This window comes from Gobio gobio (assembly GCF_949357685.1).
Source record: "Gobio gobio genome assembly, chromosome: 15".
Classification (NCBI taxonomy): domain Eukaryota; kingdom Metazoa; phylum Chordata; class Actinopteri; order Cypriniformes; family Gobionidae; genus Gobio; species Gobio gobio.
The window spans coordinates 51858510-51878509 of NC_137108.1; the positions used below are offsets into that span (position 1 = coordinate 51858510).

At 42.9% G+C, this 20000-nt stretch overlaps 1 protein-coding gene across 1 annotated transcript in view; it reads right to left on the bottom strand.

Moving 5' to 3' along the window:
• The window catches only part of LOC307139265 (potassium/sodium hyperpolarization-activated cyclic nucleotide-gated channel 4), a gene marked incomplete at both ends in the record, with an annotated part of 39709 nt that overhangs the window by 16434 nt on the left and 3275 nt on the right, over nucleotides 1–20000 (bottom strand). Inside the window, 2 exons of the mRNA XM_079838153.1 lie at nucleotides 3658–3768; nucleotides 13493–13811. Of these exons, the coding sequence (XP_079694279.1) occupies nucleotides 3658–3768; nucleotides 13493–13811 (430 nt within the window). The remainder of the gene's footprint in view (nucleotides 1–3657; nucleotides 3769–13492; nucleotides 13812–20000) is intronic.

A 20000-nucleotide genomic window follows, 5' to 3' on the forward strand; every position in this document is an offset into this window, starting at 1 on the left:
ACATGTCCCGAACCGAGACTCAACATGTCCCGAACCGCGACTCAACATGTCCTGAACCGCGACTCAACATGTCCCGAACCGAGACTCAACATGTCCCGAACCGCGACTCAACATGTCCCGAACCGAGACTCAACATGTCCCGAACCGCGACTCAACATGTCCCGAACCGAGACTCAACATGTCCCGAACCGAGACTCAACATGTCCCGAACCGCGACTCAACATGTCCCGAACCGCGACTCAACATGTCCCGAACCGAGACTCAACATGTCCCGAACCGCGACTCAACATGTCCCGAACCGAGACTCAACATGTCCCGAACCCCGACTCAACATGTCCCGAACCGCGACTCAACATGTCCCGAACCGAGACTCAACATGTCCCGAACCGCGACTCAACATGTCCTGAACCGCGACTCAACATGTCCCGAACCGAGACTCAACATGTCCCGAACCGTGACTCAACATGTCCCGAACCGAGACTCAACATGTCCCGAACCGCGACTCAACATGTCCCGAACCGAGACTCAACATGTCCCGAACCGAGACTCAACATGTCCCGAACCGCGACTCAACATGTCCCGAACCGCGACTCAACATGTCCCGAACCGAGACTCAACATGTCCCGAACCGCGACTCAACATGTCCCGAACCGAGACTCAACATGTCCCGAACCGAGACTCAACATGTCCCTAACCGTGACTCAACATGTCCCGAACCGCGACTCAACATGTCCCGAACCGCGACTCAACATGTCCCGAACCGAGAATCAACATGTCCCGAACCGAGACTCAACATGTCCCTAACCATGACTCAACATGTCCCGAACCGAGACTCAACATGTCCCGAACCGAGACTTAACATGTCCCGAACCGAGAATCAACATGTCCCGAACCGAGACTCAACATGTCCCGAACCGTGACTCAACATGTCCCGAACCGCGACTCAACATGTCCCGAACCGTGACTCAACATGTCCCGAACCGCGACTCAACATGTCCCGAACCCCGACTCAACATGTCCCGAACCGCGACTCAACATGTCCCGAACCGAGACTCAACATGTCCCGAACCGAGACTCAACATGTCCCTAACCGTGACTCAACATGTCCCGAACCGCGACTCAACATGTCCCGAACCGTGACTCAACATGTCCCGAACCGAGACTCAACATGTCCCGAGCCGTGACTCAACATGTCCCTAACCATGACTCAACATGTCCCGAACCGAGACTCAACATGTCCCGAACCGTGACTCAACATGTCCCGAACCGAGACTCAACATGTCCCGAACCGAGACTCAACATGTCCCGAACCGAGACTCAACATGTCCCGAACCGAGACTCAACATGTCTCGAACCGCGACTCAACATGTCCCGAACCCCGACTCAACATGTCCCTAACCGTGACTCAACATGTCCCGAACCGAGACTCAACATGTCCCGAACCGCGACTCAACATCTCCCTAACCGTGACTCAACATGTCCCGAACCGTGACTCAACATGTCCCTAACCGTGACTCAACATGTCCCGAACCGAGACTCAACTTGTCCCGAACCGTGACTCAACATGTCCCGAACCGCGACTCAACATGTCCCTAACCGTGACTCAACATGTCCCGAACCGCGACTCAACATGTCCCTAACCGAGACTCAACATGTCCCTAACCGTGACTCAACATGTCCCGAACCGCGACTCAACATGTCCCGAACCGTGACTCAACATGTCCCGAACCGAGACTCAACATGTCCCGAACCGCGACTCAACATGTCCCTAACCATGACTCAACATGTCCCGAACCGAGACTCAACATGTCCCGAACCGAGACTTAACATGTCCCGAACCGAGAATCAACATGTCCCGAACCGAGACTCAACATGTCCCGAACCGTGACTCAACATGTCCCGAACCGCGACTCAACATGTCCCGAACCGTGACTCAACATGTCCCGAACCGCGACTCAACATGTCCCGAACCCCGACTCAACATGTCCCGAACCGCGACTCAACATGTCCCGAACCGAGACTCAACATGTCCCGAACCGAGACTCAACATGTCCCTAACCGTGACTCAACATGTCCCGAACCGCGACTCAACATGTCCCGAACCGTGACTCAACATGTCCCGAACCGAGACTCAACATGTCCCGAACCGCGACTCAACATGTCCCTAACCATGACTCAACATGTCCCGAACCGAGACTCAACATGTCCCGAACCGTGACTCAACATGTCCCGAACCGAGACTCAACATGTCCCGAACCGCGACTCAACATGTCCCGAACCGAGACTCAACATGTCCCGAACCGAGACTCAACATGTCCCGAACCGAGACTCAACATGTCCCGAACCGAGACTCAACATGTCTCGAACCGCGACTCAACATGTCCCGAACCCCGACTCAACATGTCCCTAACCGTGACTCAACATGTCCCGAACCGAGACTCAACATGTCCCGAACCGCGACTCAACATCTCCCTAACCGTGACTCAACATGTCCCGAACCGTGACTCAACATGTCCCTAACCGTGACTCAACATGTCCCGAACCGAGACTCAACATGTCCCGAACCGTGACTCAACATGTCCCGAACCGCGACTCAACATGTCCCTAACCGTGACTCAACATGTCCCGAACCGCGACTCAACATGTCCCTAACCGAGACTCAACATGTCCCGAACCGCGACTCAACATGTCCCTAACCGTGACTCAACATGTCCCGAACCCCGACTCAACATGTCCCTAACCGGGACTCAACATGTCCCGAACCGCGACTCAACATGTCCCTAACCGTGACTCAACATGTCCCGAACCGCGACTCAACATGTCCCTAACCGAGACTCAACATGTCCCGAACCGCGACTCAACATGTCCCTAACCGTGACTCAACATGTCCCGAACCGTGACTCAACATGTCCCGAACCGCGACTCAACATGTCCCTAACCGTGACTCAACATGTCCCGAACCGCGACTCAACATGTCCCTAACCGTGACTCAACATGTCCCGAACCGTGACTCAACATGTCCCTAACCGTGACTCAACATGTCCCGAACCGTGACTCAACATGTCCCGAACCGTGACTCAACATGTCCCGAACCGAGACTCAACATGTCCCGAACCGAGACTCAACATGTCCCGAACCGAGACTCAACATGTCCCGAACCGTGACTCAACATGTCCCGAACCGTGACTCAACATGTCCCGAACCGTGACTCAACATGTCCCGAACCGTGACTCAACATGTCCCGAACCGTGACTCAACATGTCCCGAACCGTGACTCAACATATCCCAAATGTAATTGTTTTGCCATTTCCAGGCCTCATACTTTAACAAACTCCTCCTACAGTTTTAATCGGATCATCATAAAATTTGGTAGGTGTAATCAAAAGGCCTTGGCGAGGTTAAATTGTGGAGATCTTGAGTTTTTGTTGAAGGGCGTGTCCGGGGCGGACTGGCAAAATCTGATCTTTTGCCATGACACAGGAAGCTAAAGTTGGGCATTTTAATATGAGCTCAATGAGATTCTGCTCCTTCTGGAGCCGCTCTCTAGTGGCCAGTCCATGAACTGCAGTTTAAGTCACTTCAGTATCGGCTTCAGGAGAAACTGAGGAAGGTTTTGTGAGGACTCGACATGTCCCCAGCACTGATGGTGAGCCTCACCTCCTCCCACTGGTGGATGTAGCGTATGAGTCGGGACAGACGCAGCAGGCGCAGAAGACTCAGGATCTTAGTGAACCGAACGATCCGCAGCGCTCGAGCCGTCCGGTAAACCTGCGGGAAAGACACATTTACACCATTACACCTGCATTGGGTTACTGACCAGTTCATCCTGGATAAAGCTCAGGTTTAAAAGACTCAGTGATCGGATGTGAATAATGACTCTATTGTGTGTGTAGAATGGGAAAGCGTCTCATATGTGATGACGTTTCCTCAGTGATTCTCCTGTTTATCTGTAAAGCTGCTGTTACACATCTGTGCTGGAGGAAGCGGAGTTGACTATGGGTCACTTGTTAGTTCAAGGGTTAGTTCACCCAAAAATGACCATTCTGTCATCGTTCACTCGCCCTCATGTCATTCAAACCTGTGTGAGTTTCTTATGAAAGCTTGTTTCCGCCACAGAATAAAAAATAAAAAGGTTTATCTCTCAATTCTATATCTCTGTTTGTGGTAACACTTTATTGGATTTTGAACATTCTGTTGACTATAAGTAACTTTTTAACAACATGTCAAATTATTACTACCAGTCTACTAAAACTCTACTAGCACTCTATTGAGAGTAGGTGCAACGTTACTTATAGTCAACAGAATGTGTTAGGGACCACCAAATAAATCGAAACCAAGTTTATAAGTTTACATCCAAAACTATTCAGGGACAGACGTTAAGGTGGTTTAGATCGTCACCATTTTGTCTATTTAATCGGGGAATTATCCAAGTTAACGTCAGTAAACTATGGAGTGCCTCAAGGCTCTGTGTTAGGCCCTCTGCTATATACACCAATCAGGCATAACATTATGACTGGTGAAGTGAATAACACTGATGATCTCTTCATCTCCTGATAGTGGGTGGTATATATTAGGCAGCAAGTGAACATTTTGTCCTCAGAGTTGATGTGTTAGAAGCAGGAAAAATTGGCAAGCGTAAGGATTTGAGCGAGTTTGACAAGGGCCAGATTGTGACGGCTAGACGACTGGGTCAGAACATCTCCAAAACTGCAGCTCTTGTGGCGTGTTCTTGGTCTGCAGTGGTCAGTCTCTATCAAAAGTGCTCAGAGGAAGGACCAGTGGAGAACCGGCCACAGGGTCATGGAGGACCAGTGGAGAACCGGCCACAGGGTCATGAAGGACCAGTGGAGAACCGGCCACAGGGTCATGAAGGACCAGTGGAGAACCGGCCACAGGGTCATGAAGGACCAGTGGAGAACCGGCCACAGGGTCATGAAGGACCAGTGGAGAACCGGCCACAGGGTCATGGAGGACCAGTGGAGAACCGGCCACAGGGTCATTAAGGACCAGTGGAGAACCGGCCACAGGGTCATGAAGGACCAGTGGAGAACCGGCCACAGGGTCATGAAGGACCAGTGGAGAACCGGCCACAGGGTCATGAAGGACCAGTGGAGAACCGGCCACAGGGTCATGAAGGACCAGTGGAGAACCGGCCACAGGGTCATGGAGGACCAGTGGAGAACCGGCCACAGGGTCATGGAGGACCAGTGGAGAACCGGCCACAGGGTCATGAAGGACCAGTGGAGAACCGGCCACAGGGTCATGAAGGACCAGTGGAGAACCGGCCACAGGGTCATGAAGGACCAGTGGAGAACCGGCCACAGGGTCATGAAGGACCAGTGGAGAACCGGCCACAGGGTCATGAAGGACCAGTGGAGAACCGGCCACAGGGTCATGAAGGACCAGTGGAGAACCGGCCACAGGGTCATGAAGGACCAGTGGAGAACCGGCCACAGGGTCATGAAGGACCAGTGGAGAACCGGCCACAGGGTCATGAAGGACCAGTAGAGAACCAGCCACAGGGTCATGAAGGACCAGTGGAGAACCGGCCACAGGGTCATGAAGGACCAGTGGAGAACCGGCCACAGGGTCATGAAGGACCAGTGGAGAACCGGCCACAGGGTCATGAAGGACCAGTGGAGAACCGGCCACAGGGTCATGAAGGACCAGTAGAGAACCAGCCACAGGGTCATGGAGGACCAGTGGAGAACCGGCCACAGGGTCATGAAGGACCAGTGGAGAACCAGCCACAGGGTCATGGAGGACCAGTGGAGGACCAGTAGAGAACCAGCCACAGGGTCATGAAGGACCAGTGGAGAACCAGCCACAGGGTCATGGAGGACCAGTGGAGAACCGGCCACAGGGTCATGAAGGACCAGTAGAGAACCGGCCACAGGGTCATGGAGGACCAGTAGAGAACCGGCCACAGGGTCATGGAGGACCAGTGGAGAACCAGCCACAGGGTCATGGAGGACCAGTGGAGAACCGGCCACAGGGTCATGGAGGACCAGTGGAGAACCAGCCACAGGGTCATGAAGGACCAGTGGAGAACCAGCCACAGGGTCATGAAGGACCAGTGGAGAACCGGCCACAGGGTCATGAAGGACCAGTGGAGAACCAGCCACAGGGTCATGGAGGACCAGTGGAGAACCGGCCACAGGGTCATGGAGGACCAGTGGAGAACCGGCCACAGGGTCATGAAGGACCAGTGGAGAACCGGCCACAGGGTCATGAAGGACCAGTGGAGAACCGGCCACAGGGTCATGAAGGACCAGTGGAGAACCGGCCACAGGGTCATGAAGGACCAGTGGAGAACCGGCCACAGGGTCATGGGCGGCCAAGGCTAATTGATATAGCCGCTGACCAGTCAGGGTGCCAATGTGGTCATAATGTTATGCCTGATCGGTGTACACTGACACTTGGTAATATTATTAGAAAACATGGAATTAGTTTCCATTCTTATGTCGATTACACTTAGTTATATATCTCATCACGACCAGATAAAATCTCGAAATATTTGATATTGTAGATTTAAGTAGCGAATAAGAATCGCTAAAATGATTGAATGTATTTTGAGACAAAGGTCTTTTTAATGATTTAAGGTAATTAAAGCAGGTTTTTCAATAACGGAAGAATATGTAATATGGGGTAAAAGGCACCATATTTAACATGACAATAAATATCTGGCTTTATTGTAGATTATTGTAGATTATGATATTATATTGTAGATTATTGTAATGTTGATGAGCTCTAGATTATTGTAATGTTGATGAGCTGTAGATTATTGTAAAGTTGATGAGCTGTAGATTATTGTAATGTTGATGAGCTGTAGATTATTGTAAAGTTCATGAGCTGTAGATTATTGTAATGTTGATGAGCTGTAGATTATTGTAAAGTTCATGAGCTGTAGATTATTGTAATGTTGATGAGCTGTAGATTATTGTAATGTTGATGAGCTGTAGATTATTGTAATGTTGATGAGCTGTAGATTATTGTAAAGTTCATGAGCTGTAGATTATTGTAATGTTGATGAGCTGTAGATTATTGTAATGTTGATGAGCTGTAGATTATTGTAATGTTGATGAGCTGTAGATTATTGTAATGTTGATGAGCTGTAGATTATTGTAATGTTGATGAGCTGTAGATTATTGTAATGTTGATGAGCTGTAGATTATTGTAATGTTGATGAGCTGTAGATTATTGTAAAGTTCATGAGCTGTAGATTATTGTAATGTTGATGAGCTGTAGATTATTGTAATGTTGATGAGCTGTAGATTATTGTAATGTTGATGAGCTGTAGATTATTGTAATGTTGATGAGCTGTAGATTATTGTAATGTTGATGAGCTGTAGATTATTGTAATGTTGATGAGCTGTAGATTATTGTAAAGTTGATGAGCTGTAGATTATTGTAATGTTGATGAGCTGTAGATTATTGTAAAGTTGATGAGCTGTAGATTATTGTAATGTTGATGAGCTGTAGATTATTGTAAAGTTCATGAGCTGTAGATTATTGTAATGTTGATGAGCTGTAGATTATTGTAATGTTGATGAGCTGTAGATTATTGTAATGTTGATGAGCTGTAGATTATTGTAATGTTGTTGAGCTGTAGATTATTGTAATGTTGATGAGCTGTAGATTATTGTAGATTATTGTAATGTTGATGAGCTGTAGATTATTGTAGATTATTGTAATGTTGATGAGCTGTAGATTATTGTAGATTATTGTAATGTTGATGAGCTGTAGATTATTGTAATGTTGATGAGCTGTAGATTATTGTAATGTTGATGAGCTGTAGATTATTGTAATGTTGATGAGCTGCAGATTATTGTAATGTTGATGAGCTGTAGATTATTGTAATGTTGATGAGCTGTAGATTATTGTAATGTTGATGAGCTGTAGATTATTGTAATGTTGATGAGCTGTAGATTATTGTAATGTTGATGAGCTGTAGATTATTGTAATGTTGATGAGCTGTAGATTATTGTAATGTTGATGAGCTGTAGATTATTGTAATGTTGTTGAGCTGTAGATTATTGTAATGTTGTTGAGCTGTAGATTATTGTAATGTTGATGAGCTGCAGATTATTGTAATGTTGATGAGCTGTAGATTATTGTAATGTTGATGAGCTGTAGATTATTGTAATGTTGATGAGCTGTAGATTATTGTAATGTTGATGAGCTGTAGATTATTGTAATGTTGATGAGCTGTAGATTATTGTAATGTTGATGAGCTGCAGATTATTGTAATGTTGATGAGCTGTAGATTATTGTAATGTTGACGAGCTGTAGATTATTGTAATGTTGATGAGCTGTAGATTATTGTAATGTTGATGAGCTGTAGATTATTGTAATGTTGATGAGCTGTAGATTATTGTAATGTTGATGAGCTGCAGATTATTGTAATGTTGATGAGCTGTAGATTATTGTAATGTTGTTGAGCTGTAGATTATTGTAATGTTGATGAGCTGTAGATTATTGTAATGTTGATGAGCTGTAGATTATTGTAATGTTGATGAGCTGTAGATTATTGTAATGTTGATGAGCTGTAGATTATTGTAATGTTGATGAGCTGTAGATTATTGTAATGTTGTTGAGCTGTAGATTATTGTAATGTTGATGAGCTGCAGATTATTGTAATGTTGATGAGCTGTAGATTATTGTAATGTTGTTGAGCTGTAGATTATTGTAATGTTGATGAGCTGTAGATTATTGTAATGTTGATGAGCTGTAGATTATTGTAGATTATTGTAATGTTGATGAGCTGTAGATTATTGTAATGTTGATGAGCTGTAGATTATTGTAATGTTGATGAGCTGTAGATTATTGTAATGTTGATGAGCTGTAGATTATTGTAGATTATTGTAATGTTGATGAGCTGTAGATTATTGTAATGTTGATGAGCTGTAGATTATTGTAATGTTGATGAGCTGTAGATTATTGTAGATTATTGTAATGTTGATGAGCTGTAGATTATTGTAATGTTGATGAGCTGTAGATTATTGTAATGTTGATGAGCTGTAGATTATTGTAATGTTGATGAGCTGTAGATTATTGTAATGTTGATGAGCTGTAGATTATTGTAAAATTGATGAGCTGTAGATTATTGTAATGTTGATGAGCTGTAGATTATTGTAATGTTGATGAGCTGTAGATTATTGTAATGTTGATGAGCTGTAGATTATTGTAATGTTGATGAGCTGTAGATTATTGTAAAGTTGATGTAGATTATTGTAATGTTGATGTAGATTATTGTAATAGATTATAATGTTGTTGAGCTGTAGATTATTGTAAAGTTGATGTAGATTATTGTAATAGATTATAATGTTGTTGAGCTGTAGATTATTGTAATGTTGTTGAGCTGTAGATTATTGTAAAGTTGATGAGCTGTAGATTATTGTAATGTTGATGAGCTGTAGATTATTGTAATGTTGATGAGCTGTAGATTATTGTAATGTTGATGAGCTGTAGATTATTGTAATGCTGATGAGCTGTAGATTATTGTAATGCTGATGAGCTGTAGATTATTGTAATGTTGATGAGCTGTAGATTATTGTAATGTTGATGAGCTGTAGATTATTGTAATGTTGATGAGCTGTAGATTATTGTAATGTTGATGAGCTGTAGATTATTGTAATGTTGATGAGCTGTAGATTATTGTAATGTTGATGAGCTGTAGATTATTGTAATGTTGATGAGCTGTAGATTATTGTAATGTTGATGAGCTGTAGATTATTGTAATGTTGTTGAGCTGTAGATTATTGTAATGTTGATGAGCTGTAGATTATTGTAATGTTGTTGAGCTGTAGATTATTGTAATGTTGTTGAGCTGTAGATTATTGTAATGTTGTTGAGCTGTAGATTATTGTAATGTTGATGAGCTGTAGATTATTGTAATGTTGATGAGCTGTAGATTATTGTAATGTTGATGAGCTGTAGATTATTGTAATGTTGTTGAGCTGTAGATTATTGTAATGTTGTTGAGCTGTAGATTATTGTAATGTTGATGAGCTGTAGATTATTGTAATGTTGTTGAGCTGTAGATTATTGTAATGTTGATGAGCTGTAGATTATTGTAATGTTGATGAGCTGCAGATTATTGTAATGTTGTTTAGCTGTAGATTATTGTAATGTTGATTAGCTGTAGATTATTGTAATGTTGATGAGCTGTAGATTATTGTAATGTTGATGAGCTGTAGATTATTGTAATGTTGTTGAGCTGTAGATTATTGTAATGCTGATGAGCTGTAGATTATTGTAATGTTGATGAGCTGTAGATTATTGTAAAGTTGATGAGCTGTAGATTATTGTAATGTTGATGAGCTGTAGATTATTGTAATGCTGATGAGCTGTAGATTATTGTAATGTTGATGAGCTGTAGATTATTGTAAAGTTGATGAGCTGTAGATTATTGTAATGTTGATGAGCTGTAGATTATTGTAATGTTCATGAGCTGTAGATTATTGTAATGTTGATGAGCTGTAGATTATTGTAATGTTGATGAGCTGTAGATTATTGTAATGTTGATGAGCTGCAGATTATTGTAATGTTGATGAGCTGTAGATTATTGTAATGTTGATGAGCTGTAGATTATTGTAAAGTTGATGAGCTGTAAATTATTGTAATGTTGATGAGCTGCAGATTATTGTAATGTTGATGAGCTGTAGATTATTGTAATGTTGATGAGCTGTAGATTATTGTAATGTTGATGAGCTGTAGATTATTGTAAAGTTGATGAGCTGTAGATTATTGTAATGTTGATGAGCTGTAGATTATTGTAATGTTGATGAGCTGTAGATTATTGTAATGTTGATGAGCTGTAGATTATTGTAGATTATTGTAATGTTGATGAGCTGTAGATTATTGTAATGTTGATGAGCTGTAGATTATTGTAAAGTTGATGAGCTGTAGATTATTGTAATGTTGATGAGCTGTAGATTATTGTAATGTTGATGAGCTGTAGATTATTGTAATGTTGTTGAGCTGTAGATTATTGTAATGTTGTTGAGCTGTAGATTATTGTAATGTTCATGAGCTGTAGATTATTGTAATGTTGATGAGCTGTAGATTATTGTAATGTTGATGAGCTGTAGATTATTGTAATGTTGATGAGCTGTAGATTATTGTAATGTTTATGAGCTGTAGATTATTGTAATGTTGATGAGCTGTAGATTATTGTAATGTTGATGAGCTGTAGATTATTGTAATGTTGATGAGCTGTAGATTATTGTAATGTTGATGAGCTGTAGATTATTGTAATGTTGATGAGCTGTAGATTATTGTAATGTTGATGAGCTGTAGATTATTGTAATGTTGATGAGCTGTAGATTATTGTAATGTTGATGAGCTGTAGATTATTGTAATGTTGATGAGCTGTAGATTATTGTAATGTTGATGAGCTGTAGATTATTGTAATGTTGATGAGCTGTAGATTATTGTAATGTTGATGAGCTGTAGATTATTGTAATGTTGATGAGCTGTAGATTACTGTAATGTTGATGAGCTGTAGATTATTGTAATGCTCTACTGGGTAGTTGCCCTGCTTGCCTAATAAACAAACTCCAGCTGGTCCAAAACGCAGCAGCTCCAGTTCTTACTAGAACCAGGAAGTGTGACCATATTATCCGCTTCTGTCAACACTGCACTGGCTGCCTATTAACTTGTGTTATGTTGAGGGCCAATTTGACCTGTTTTGATTTTTAAGTTGTCAGAAATATCAGTTAACCTATGTTTTTTTTCTTTACATTTTGTGACTTTTTCTCATTTAGGGTCATGAACACGCATGCAAAGTTTCAACACGCTGATGTGTTTTGACATATACACACAAAAATTAAGTTTGTGATGTTCACGGGTCAATTTGACCCGCAGATTTTAATGTTCTAAGGCAATTGTAGAGACCCAAAATAATAACATTTCTTGGTTATATTTTGTTATTTTAGTTTTTTACTAACTTATGAAGCTAAAAAAATTTGCTTTTCCCCATTTTTTTCAATACATAAATATTTTTGTATGCCACAAATGGTAAAAATGAGCTATAATTTATTTTGTTAAACTATCTGAAATACTATCTAACCTACATTGTTTTTCTTAAAATGATGTGACCTTTTCTCATTTAGGGTCTTTAACATGCATGCAAAGTTTCAACATGCTGATGCGTTGTGAAATGTGCATATCAAAATGTTATACACTCTTGCTGTTTGTGGGTCAATTTGCCCCGTATATGACGGCTATTCAAAAGTACAGTACAGACGAAAAATACAAAACACTTTGTTGTATGTCAGAACTCTTCAACTCTAGTCCGGAAGTGCTGAGATTAACAACTTCATCAAGAAGTGTTTTGAAATCGGCCATCACTGTATAAGTCGTAACAGTAAAGTTATAGAAGTTTATGAACATGTAAAATATATAACATATATATATTTGTATATTTTATATAAAATATACATTTTACAAAACATGTTCAACTCTAAAACCTCAATAAAATCAAAGCTAAACATCTGAACAAATTCTGTACCAAATTTTAGGTTGATATCTATTTAAAAAATATATTTTCGTGCGCAGTACCAACGTTTTCCACTAGATGACATGTAGAATCTTCAATTTCCATATATGGTTCGAGTGACCTGAACGTTATATTTTCATACTTTTCAAAATATCTATGAAGTAGACATCCTATTCAGAAGTAGTTTGGGCAGTAATGTTAATATTTGATTTGAATTCAATCTCTGAAATGCATATAAAAAAAACGATATGGAAAGAGTCAGATCGTGCGTTATAGTTTGGCACCGCATCACAAATGACGAATCTATCGCTATTTATATCCTGCTCTGTCATCTCTTTTGAAAATCTCCAAATATGAAAATTAGAGTCTGAAAGCGTTAAAATGCGATATAGTTGGTCAAGATTACTTTAGGTTTAGACTAAGATATTATTGTTGTAAATGTATAAAGGCAAGTGTCCTAAGGGCCAATCTTAAAAATAGTGGTTAAAAGTATTTTTATAAATCGTAAATTCAGATATTTATTCTTTGTAATGTGTGAAAAGTATTGATATTAAAAGTGAATTGTTTGTACCTGATTGTATGTGTTTTTTCATATTGTGATTTTTGGGGAATTGTATTGAATCCAATTAGGGTCAAATTGACCCGGACCATAACGAGTGTAAGCAGAAATCCAACAGTGCACGAGGGTTAAGCAATTATTTAACATTATTAAAAACAGATTATTTTAGCTGCAGTATTTGTGTCTTCTGTCCCGTGTGTCTGTGAGTGCCACCCCATACATTTATAAGATTTTGAAGCAAAATAAAGCACTTTTATAAAATCTGTTGCTCTATAAATGTTCAATACAAACACACTCAGTTTCCCGAAATATCTTCTTTTGGGATTGACAGAAGAAAGTCGCACAGGTTTGACTGACACAAGGGCGAGTAAATGAACTGTCTCTTAATTAAAGAACAGATTTCTGAACGGACTGAGGTTTGATTGCTCTACCTCCGAGTCCAGTCGAGCCTCCAGGTCCACCATCAGGAAGATATAATCCACCGGGATGGAAGACACGAAGTCCACGAGGAACCAGCTCTTCAGGTAGCGCTGGCGGATGGCCTTCGGGTCCAGCAGGATCTCGGTACTGTCCTCTTTCACGATCCCGGTACGGAAGTTCAGCACCAGGTCCACCAGGAAGAGTGTGTCTGACACCACGTTGAAGATGATCCACGGAGGCGTGTTCTCGTCCTTGAAGAACGTGATTCCCACCGGGAGGATGATGAGGTTTCCCACCATCAGCATCAGCATGAGGAGATCCCAATAAAACCTGCAGACAGACAGGGGAAACCAGACTGAGGAAGAACATCAGGTTTTGATGGTGTGTGTGTGTGTATTCGGACACATTAACAGTCCACCTGTTAACTGTCACCGCCCCTACTGGCACTCCTTTTTTTCGTATCATATATTTTAGTAATTATCATAAATTAGGTATCATACCTACTTTATAATCAAAATCTTTTCTAATCTTGACACATATCGTCGGAAAGGTCTGAGTCTCAAGGTTCCATATTTGGTGACCGCTTTGTGATGGAAGTGACATTTGGACAGAAATTTACAGGAAAATGCATTAAAAAAAACAATCAATGGAATTTCAATGACACCCGGTGGCTATTTTTGGTACAGTGCCCTAAACAAAATCTCATGGGAACTTCAATTTTTGTGATATCAACTTCAAATTTGGAACACAGCTTGGTTAGACATATGGCTTTGACATTATAGTAATTTTAGATTAAAACATTTCTGTAAAATGTATATTTTATATCAAATAAAAAATATTAGATTTAGACTGAAAAATGTAGACTTCCATAACTTTTTCATACTTTCATATTTTCTCTCAAACTCTATAGGTCTATATTCCAAAGCATTCTAGAATTACAGCCCTTTAAGTTTGGATAGTGCATTTTCATGTGTATTCTCAAAAAGGGGGATGACAGTTAAGGGGTTAAATCAAGATACATTTACTGGAGAAGAAAAGTATCTTGTTTTCTGATTTTTTTTCCAAAGTTAAGCAGGTTTAAGAAAAATAAACCTCATTTAAAGTGAATCGCTTCACAAACAAGAACAAATGTAGGCGGGGCTTGAGTGTGTCTGTGGGGAACTGATTGGCTGGTTGTGGTTTGCTATTGGTGGATCTCATGTGAGTGACAGGTGGCCCCGCCCTCGTCATCAGAGAAGAGATTAAGTTATTCTGACACAATAATGATAAATCATTTAGAATAATTAATATGTCAGTTTTGATTTCATGCTAAGTTTAATCAAAGGAAGCAGCTCCTCAGCGAGCACGTGATTGGACGCAGCTGTAGGATCTCTCATGTTTCAGTCTCTGATTATCTCTGTCTGCGGTTATGAGATCAATATTATTGATCATCTCCCTATGAGAGATGCAGAGCTGCATGGAGAGATAATACAGTAATGCAAGAGTCCAGCGGCGCACGTCAGAACTCATCTGTGTCCTGCTAGCATAAAGGAGAACGCAAAATACAGACGTATCATGATGGAGAAACTGGGACACTGGAGCAGGTCTGAGGCTCGGCGTCACACACACACACACACACACACACACACACACACACACACACACACACACACACACACACACACACACACACACACACACACACACACACACACACAGGTGTGTGATCCATCAGTAATAATCTGCAGCAGTTTCCCATTAGCCCCTCGTTTTTTTATTCATAGTCTCAGTTTAACGTAATTGAAATCGTAGCTGAATGAATTATGCATTATGCATACATTGGATGAATAATGCATGACATTATGAATATTTGATCCATGCTCATTTCTGACAGCAGACTGACTAATTGTGCTCATATGCATATTCAGATGTCATGTATAGATACTAGAGAACTGGCATTTGAAATATTCTCATAAACCTCAAGCACTTTTCAGTACCATTAAAGGCGCAGTGTGTAATTATTCAGAACAAAGGCGTGTCTTGACTCTTGAGTGGGCGGAGCGAGCGCTTCCGCTTCTTCTGCTCATGCACGTGTGTGTGTGTGTGTGTGTGTGTGTGTGTGTGTGTGTGTTTGATCCTCTCACACACATGTGAGTGTGTTAAAGTGATGTTGTAACGCTACTATGAGACACTTGTTCACACTGCAGTGAGCGAGATCATATGAGGCGGTAAAATATGGCATTCTGGGTAAATCAACAACAGCAGATTTACACAATCAGACTAACTGTGTTGAGCTGGAGAACAATGAGGAGTTTCTGTCCATCAATGATCCAAACAGTGTCTAATAAAACACATCAGATATTAAAGCGCTGCTAGTGTTGCCATGGTTACCGCACAATAACACCGGAAGGGGAAAATCACTGATCTAAACATTCTTGGGAACATTTGGGATAATACACTAATATAGACGGTTTCAACGGCAACAACATAAACAAGCGTTACTGCGCATGCGCGCTTCTGTGGCCCAAACTTATCTTCCGGTAGACGTCCACAAAGAATCAATAACAACAGAGTCTTATCTTTCTTATGCGCGATCATCTTTCATTTTAATTGGGCAGCATTATCTTAATTTACATGTTTTTACTGTTTCAGCATATTTATTATAAATAATCTCCCATTTCTGTCTTCAATATAGAGTGGGGGAAACGCCCCCTTAAAGGGTTAGTTCACCCAAAAATGTAAATTCATACATTAATTACTCACCCTCATGTCGACCCCAACCCGTAGGATCGTAGAAAAGAAGAAAAATATCTTCATTTGTGTTCCGAAGATGAACGAAGGTCTTACAGGTTTGGAACGACATGAGGGAGAGTAATGATGACAGAATAAACATTTTTGGGTGAACTGAACCTTTAAGGACCGTGTAATGCCGTTTTCTGTACAGTATCTATAAATGCTTCAATCATGCAATGCATCAGAATAACATGTTTCTTTGTTTCATAACATAAGATTAATGTTGGGAAAGTTAACTTGTAGATAAAGTGCCCAATTTGAGATTGATTGTATGAATGCATCCCAAATCCCGTGCTCTATTGCCATTAATAGAGGACAAAGCCAAAGTTGTTTTGCACTCCGTGATAAAGGCACATTTAAATATTTTACGGGAAACATAAATGTGATCAGTTATCCAGATGGCGATCACTTGATGTGAACAAATGTAAACTCGCCGTGTCCTGATTGGCTGATGATCACAGTGATCGCATGTTAAACGCAGCCAGAATAAGTTCCTCCAGAGTACATTATTTCTGATAACAAGCAAAATAAATGACAAGTAAATTACAATAGACATACAGTCTAAATGACATTAGACGCTGCTCTCGTATGCTGGATATTTATGAAGCATTTAAGGCTTTTTTGGTGAGTGGCACACACTGTTTTTGCGCTGATGTCATATTCTCTCTGCTTGATAGTTAATATTTATATCATGTTATCCAAGAATAGCACGTCAAAAATGTGTTTCTACTGAGTAGTGCGCCACACTATCCCCTTGCCAGACCGATAAACAAACACAGACCGGAAGTTAACGATGAAACCGTCTATATAACACTGATCTAGTGGATTATTGGATATTTTAATCCAGAAATCTTACATATTGTGCCTTTAATGCTGCACTATATGTTCTCATCTGTCTTCAGATACCACACTTTTTGTGGATAAGATCCGCTGTTTTTAAACAGAAAACCTCTTTCTTTTTTTTAAGATGTTAATTGAACGATTCCTCCTGTCCCACAGATGCAGTCCCTCAAGAGATTTAAACTATTGGGCCTAAAATCCAAGAAATGTTTATTTGTGCTGTTCCACTGGATTTTAAACTTGCAGTGTTTCAACCATTGATAAAAAAAAATCGAATTAGGACATTATGGTTCGTCTAATTTCCTGTGTCTTTCTAAAATATGGGAGAAAGTTCTATGGATACAGCTGCGATCCGGCACTTTTAAAAGATATGAATGATCTCAGGAGATTCTCATGCTTTTAGACCCGACAGCTGCACTACACATCGTCGATCCCAATATCCTGATCATTGTGTTGGTATGGAAGGCATTGCCCTGGAGTGCTTTAGGCGCCTCTTCCTCATGGAGTCCCTCAGGGCTCTATTCTTGGCCCAATGCCGTTTCCCGGTACATGCTCCCATTAGGGAAACATTTTTTCGGAAGAATGGCATTTCATTTCATTGTTATGCAGACGACACACCTTTAAAACTATTGCTGGAGTGCCTCAAGGATATTAAAGCTCAGATGGCCCTAAATGTTTTACATTTTAATGAGAGTTAAACTGAAATGATGATATTTGGCCCAAATAGTGCTCACAAGGCCCCTAACACACACTATATTGCCAAAAGTGTTGTGACGCACATGAGCTTTAATGCCATCCCATTCTCCATCCGTAGGGTTTAATATGGAGTCGCTCTAACAGCTTCAGCTCTTCTTTCCTCAAGGTTTAGGAGTGTGTTTATGGGGATTCTTCATTTGTGATGTTGGACGAGAAGGCCTGGCTCTCAGTCTCCGCTCTAATTCATCCCAAAGGTGTTCTATCGGGTTGAGGTCAGGACTCAAGTTCCTCCACACCAAACTCGCTCATCCATGTCTTTATGGAGCGAAACTTTGAGCACTGGAGCGCAGTCATGCTGGGACAGGAAGGGGCCGTCCACAAACTGGGCCCACAAAGTTGGGAGCATGAAATTGTCCAAAATGTCTTGGTGAAGCATTAACATTTACATTTATGTATTTAGCAGATGCTTTTATCCAAAGGGACTTACAGCTTGGGAGTACAGGAAGCGATTGGTAATGAACAAGTGCCTGAAATTCTGAGACCGTGTACATTGCTCAGTGTAGCACAGGCTAGAGTAGGGAGGGAACAAAGAGGAAAGGAAAGTTTTTTTTCCCCTTTTTTTCATTAAGAAAATGAAAAAATTATGAAAAAAATATTTTTTTTCTTGTTTTTTTCATTAAGAGTTCCTTTCACTGGAACTAACCCCTGAAAAACAACCCCACCCCATAATCCCCCCTCCACCAAACTTTACACTTGGCACAATGCCGTCAGGCAAGTCAACCGCCAAACCCAGACTTGTCCATGGGATTGTCAGACAGAGAAGCGTGATTGGTCACTCAGAGAACACGTCTCACTGCTCTAGAGTCCAGTGGCGGCGCACTTTACCCCACTGCATCCCATGCTTTGCATTGCACTTGGTGATGTAAGGCTTGGATGAGCTGCTCGGCCATGGAAACCCATTCCATGAAGCTCTACACACTGTTCTTGAGCTCATCTGAAGGCCACAGAAGTTTGGAGGTCTGGAGCTCTTGACTCTGCAGAAAGTTGGCCACTTCTGTGACCCTCAGCATGCGCTGACCCCGCTCTGTGACCTTCAGCATGCGCTGACCCCACTCTGTGACCCTCAGCATGGCTGACCCCGCTCTGTGACCCTCAGCATGGCTGACCCCGCTCTGTGACCCTCAGCATGCGCTGACCCCGCTCTGTGACCCTCAGCATGTGCTGACCCCGCTCTGTGACCCTCAGCATGGCTGACCCCGCTCTGTGACCCTCAGCATGCGCTGACCCCGCTCTGTGACCTTCAGCATGCGCTGACCCCGCTCTGTGACCCTCAGCATGGCTGACCCCGCTCTGTGACCTTCAGCATGCGCTGACCCTGCTCTGTGACCCTCAGCATGGCTGACCCCGCTCTGTGACCCTCAGCATGCGCTGACCCCGCTCTGTGACCCTCAGCATGCGCTGACCCCGCTCTGTGACCCTCAGCATGCGCTGACCCCGCTCTGTGACCCTCAGCATGCGTTGACCCCGCTCTGTGACCCTCAGCATGCACTGACCCCGCTCTGTGACCCTCAGCATGCGCTGACCCCGCTCTGTGACCCTCAGCATGCACTGACCCCGCTCTGTGACCCTCAGCATGCGCTGACCCCGCTCTGTGACCCTCAGCATGCACTGACCCCGCTCTGTGACCCTCAGCATGCGCTGACCCCGCTCTGTGACCCTCAGCATGCACTGACCCCGCTCTGTGACCCTCAGCATGCGCTGACCCCGCTCTGTGACCCTCAGCATGCGCTGACCCCGCTCTCTGTGACCCTCAGCATGCGCTGAGCCCGCTCTTTGACCCTCAGCATGCGCTGACCCTGCTCTGTGACCCTCAGCATGCGCTGACCCCGCTCTGTGACCCTCAGCATGCGCTGACCCCGCTCTGTGACCCTCAGCATGCGCTGACCCCGCTCTTTGACCCTCAGCATGCACTGACCCTGCTCTGTGACCCTCAGCATGCGCTGACCCCGCTCTGTGACCCTCAGCATGCGCTGACCCCGCTCTGTGACCCTCAGCATGCGCTGACCCCGCTCTTTGACCCTCAGCATGCGCTGACCCTGCTCTGTGACCCTCAGCATGCGCTGACCCCGCTCTGTGACCCTCAGCATGCGCTGACCCCGCTCTGTGACCCTCAGCATGCGCTGACCCTGCTCTGTGACCCTCAGCATGCGC